The sequence below is a fragment of the Vitis riparia genome, chromosome 9 (assembly GCF_004353265.1).
Source record: "Vitis riparia cultivar Riparia Gloire de Montpellier isolate 1030 chromosome 9, EGFV_Vit.rip_1.0, whole genome shotgun sequence".
NCBI lineage: Eukaryota > Viridiplantae > Streptophyta > Magnoliopsida > Vitales > Vitaceae > Vitis > Vitis riparia.
Genome location: NC_048439.1, coordinates 13947452 through 13952772, shown reverse-complemented (window position 1 = coordinate 13952772; position 5321 = coordinate 13947452). Strand labels below are relative to the sequence as shown.

Sequence of the window (5321 nt, the reverse complement as noted above, 5' to 3'; positions counted from 1 at the left end):
GAATGCACCATGAAAGGTGTAGAAATACCTTATTATTTTAACATCAATTCGAAACTCAAGTCACCTAGCACATATTGTAGTTAGTAATTTAAGAGTATTAAAATAATATTAAAAAAAGTTTCTTTATTTTTGTGATTTTGATCTAGGACTTTCAAGGATATATAAAAAAAGAATAGAAAAAGAAATGGAAATTAAGTTAGCAAATTAAATAATTGAATTTGAGTTAGTTTAATTTTTGCACCACTAAATGGGTGAATGATGAATCTTAGATTTAATATAAATATTAACATAATGACTTCAATGAATTTCAGAAAAAAAAAAAAAAAAGTTTGAAAGACTTTATATTTTAAACATGTAGCACACGTTAAAGTGAGACCAAGTCTTCCCTATAATTTGTATCGATCACAATTTCTTTCCCCATAAATAGCCTCTTTGGACAAAATATAGACTTTAGCATGCATGGTGGGGCCTATCAAACAACTAGTCAAGACAACTAATGGGCAAGCATGATGTACTAACTAGATTAAATACTTTTCATCTAATTGCATATCACGAATAATTTAGTAGTGTCTTTCTTATGTACTTCATGTCTGAACTTTCAATGGGGAGTTTGTCATCTAAATATTTGAAGTTGGTTTTCATACTACTCTTGGTTCAAATATGTGGATGCAAAGGTTGCATTGAAGAAGAGAAGATGGGTTTGCTTGAATTCAAGGCTTTTCTAAAATTGAGTGATGAGAATGTAGATATTCTTCTCCCTTCATGGATTGATAACAACATTAGTGAATGTTGTAATTGGGAGCGAGTTGTTTGCGATCCCACCACAGGTCGAGTTCAGAAGCTTTCCCTCAACAATATAAGGCAACACCAACTTTTGTTGGATCACTATGGTTGGTTCAATTATGAAAATGACAAATTGTGGTTAATAAATGTCTCTATATTCCTTCCTTTTGAAGAGCTTCACAATCTGAATTTGTCTGCAAACTCATTTGATGGGTTAATTGAGAATGAAGGTATGTTAGCTCTCTCACCTTTCAAATTTCTTTTGACTTGTACTCCAAACATTCTCTAGGAACTACTAGCACAAGTTCTTAAAAGTGTTTAGATGGAGACTAGATGGTCACTAATAACTATTGAATTTAATATAAAAAGAATTACTAATTAGTAAAATTTTACATGTAAATTAACATTTAAATAGAATAATAAAAAATTATTGTTTTAGAATATTATAGATTACATTAGCCTAATATATATATATATATGCATACTTGTTATTTACAACATCATCTCACACTCAACCTAGTAAGTGGGATTCAACTCAGAGTGAGCAATTTCATAATTATTAATTAACAAGTTATAATTGTCTTTCATTTCTACAAAATTGTTTTTCCTTATCTTCCATTCCTATAAAGCTTGATTTCCATATTCCAAATTGATAGAGATTGGTTAAAGAAAGGTGATAAAAAAATTTGACTATGACAATTGCCTTCAAACGAGGAATTGCCATTTTCAGAATTTCACATTTACAAGGAAAAAAAAAAAAACCTAGCATTGGGTAAGGCCTAGGCCTTATTGTTTTTAAGTTGATGTCAGGCTTGTATAACAATGAATAGAGTAAAGCCTAACCCATGACCTTCTATGCATTTCCAAATTCCACCCATCCACAACCTGTTGGTATGACATTTTCTACAGGGACAAAATTTAATCAATTAAACCTATTAGATAGATTCTACATATGATGTTAAAATGAATATAAAAACTTTAATTTAGAAAATAATTTCCTTTATTTAGTTAGGATTCATATTATAAGGGTAAAAAGCATGAAAATTTTCATGTTTAAATTCACAAAGATCACAAAAGCTCTTTGAAGCTCTATGGACTTTTTTATTTCTAACATTTAAACACAAAAATCATAAAATTGAATTAGAAATTTGGATACATATTCATATGTTAAAGACATTTAAGCTTACAAATTTAAGTATGAAGATCTCAACTTGCAATTACATGCTTCTAATTAAAATTATATTACTCTATTTTACAGGATTTAAAGGGTTGTCAATTTTAAAGAAATTGGAGATCTTGGACATAAGTGGTAATGAGTTTGACAGAAGTGCCTTAAAATCTTTGGGCTCAATAACATCACTCAAGACATTGGCTCTTCGCAGCATGGGACTGGATGGATCTTTTCCCATTCAAGGCATGTTATATATGCACATTGTTTCTTTGCAATACTTCTAGCTTTTAATGTTCCTTATTTAATCTCTCTTTTGATTCATGTTTATTGCAGAATTTGCTAGTTTGAGAAATTTGGAAGTGCTAGATCTAAGCTATAATAATTTGGAAAGCTTTCAACTAGTGCAAGGTACTTCGTTAACTTGCTAAAAAAACTTATGATATTTTGTTATTAAATTAACGATATTAGCCAACAATTGAATCTCTCTTTTGATTCATATTTGTTGCAGAATTAGCTAGTTTGAGAAATTTGGAAGTGCTAGATGTAAGCTACAATCATTTGGAAAGCTTTGAACTAGTGCAAGGTACTTCATTAACTTGCTGAAATTTTTTTGATATTTTATTATTAAATTAAAGATAAGATTAACCAACAATTTCTTCTCATTAGTTACTTTTCTTTTGTAATATCATTAAAATTGATATAAAATAGTCTAAGTCATCCTTTCAATTTTTAAGTTTCAATTAAATGCATCACGCATGCACAAGATGTTTGATATAACAAATATTTTCATAAGTAATTGAAAACTTGATTATCAATAAATGCTTACATGTATAATATTGATATAGTTTTATAAGTATTTTAAAATTGTTTTACAACGCACATAGACATACATACATACATACATACATACATACATACATATATATATATATATATATATATATATATATATATATATATATATATATATATATATATATATTCATGCTATGCTTGGTTTCCAAAAAATTCAAGGGAAAATGAAAGAGGAAGAAAGTAGAGAAGAAAAATAAAAGAAAAAAAGAGAAGAAAAATATAAAATTGATTAAAGTGAATAAATTATTTTTATATGTTATTTTAAACTTGTTTCATTTATTTTAATTCTTCAATATAAAGATGAAAGATTTGAAAATGCACAAGTTTCTAATTATTTTTTATTATATTTGATATTTTCTACAATACAACCAAACATGATAAAATCATTTTCTTTAATATTTTTTTTCTTTTCTTAATATTTTTCAAGAACCAAACATAACTTTAAGCTATGTTTGATTTGCATAAAAATACGAGGAAAAGAAAATAAAGAAGAAAATTAGAAGAAAAAAAAGTTAAGTAAAATAAAAATAGATTTAAAATTAATAAATTATTTTTATATACTACTTTAAACTTATTTCACTTATTTTAAATGATTTAAACTCATTTCCAATAAATGATATTGGAAATTGGAGAGAAGTTTGCATTATTCAAGCTTTGCAATGACTTTTCAAGGTGAAATAAAATGTTTTTGCTGAAACTGAGAAAGGAAATACCTTCCTTAATAGCATAATGACTGAAAACATTACCCTAACATATACATGCACCCTTATTATTTATACAATCATGTAATACTTAACCCAATTAGTGGGATTCTAGTGGTCGTTTTTGTCTTGGTTTCCAATATTTTCAATTAATAGTACTTGGTTTATGAAAGATCATAAAATTAAACACTAACAAGGACCTCAATTGGGCCCAATCCCTATTTAATGTAATTGGGTGGCCTAAGCTTAAATGACAAGCCCAACTCATGAAAACCCATCTGTTTGATGAAGCCTAAATAACGTGGCCTTGGGTAGGGCACACACCTTATTATTCTAAATGTAGCCTAATTGGTCACTAGATTGAGTAAAGCTTAGCCCATGAGAATCTGTGCATTTCCATCCATCCATAACCCACCAGCATGAACAAACTTTGATAAAATAAAACTATTAGAAATGTATACAAAATTCAAGTTTAGAAGATAATTTCCCTCTTTTAGTTAGGATTCATATTAAAAGGGATCACAACATGAAAATTTTCATGTTTTAATTCACAAAAATCATGAAAGCTTTTCAAGCTTTATGGACCATTTATTTGTAAAAGTTCAACACAAAAACCCCAAAACTAAATGAGGATTTTGGACACTACACACATATGAACATATTAGTATGTAAAAGATATGTAAACTTATAGATATAAGTATAAAATCACAACTTACAATTAAATACAACTAATTAAAATTATATTACTTTTTTTTTTATAGGATTTAAAGAGTTGTCAACTTTAAAGAGATTGGAGATCTTGGACATTAGCGGTAATAAATTAGACAAAAGTGACATAAAATCTTTGGGTGCAATCACATCGCTCAAGACACTATTTCTTTGCAACATAGGATTGAATGGATCTTTTCCTATTCAAGGTATGTTACATTTCTATATTATTTTTTTTAAAAAATTAATTAAGTATAATATATTTCTAGCTTTTAATGTTGCTTAGTTAATCTTTCTTTTCATTCATATTAATTTGATGCAGAATTAGCTAGTTTGGAAAATTTGGAAGTATTGGATCTAAGGTACAATGATTTGGAAAGCTTTGAACTAGTGCAAGGTACTTCATTAACTTGCTTAAAAAACCTTTTGATATTTTGTTGTTAAATTAACCATCAAATAAACCAACAATTTCTTCTTATTAGTTACTTTTCTTTTATTATCATAAAATTTGATATAAGGTGTCTCAATTATTATTTCAAATTTCAAGTTCCAATAAGATGCATCAAGCATGTGCAACATATTTGATATAACTAACATTTTCATAAGTAATTGAAAATCTTCATTTCTATAATTGTATTAACTTAATAATCAATGAATACTTACATGTACGATATTGATATAATTTCATAAATATTTTAAAATAGCCATAAAAGTCTTTTATTTGATTCACTAAAAAGAAAAATTAACTATTCTAATGAAAATACTTGATGATTTGAAGCGATTGCTTTTGATTTTATTTGATTTATATCATTATTAATCATTAGAAATTGTCATCAAATACCCATTTTCTACTAGTAGGGCAAACCTCATCCTTTTTGAATTATGGAAAAGGCTACTAGAAAGCTAATTAACCTTTTCTATTATGTTTGAGACTAGATGGGTTATAAATAATCCATATGGAGATTAAAAAAGTTAAGTAATTTAGTTTAGCAGCTTAGGTGCTGTTGTAATGATTAATGATATGCAACTTGAACAAACTGACGAGTGCTTCCTAATTGTACAACTAAATATCTGTTACCACTTTAAAACTACGGTACTTCTAT

General features: G+C 27.3%; 1 protein-coding gene across 1 annotated transcript; it reads left to right on the top strand.

The window, feature by feature from the left end:
* Positions 1–675: 675 nt before the first annotated feature.
* LOC117921841 (receptor-like protein 15) lies at positions 676–2557 on the top strand. The gene is made up of 4 exons (XM_034839797.1): positions 676–1013; positions 2042–2197; positions 2288–2362; positions 2463–2557. Exons 1-4 carry the CDS (start codon positions 695–697, stop codon positions 2555–2557), a joined length of 645 nt encoding a protein of 214 aa, XP_034695688.1. The 5' UTR covers positions 676–694.
* The last annotated feature ends 2764 nt before the right edge of the window (positions 2558–5321 follow it).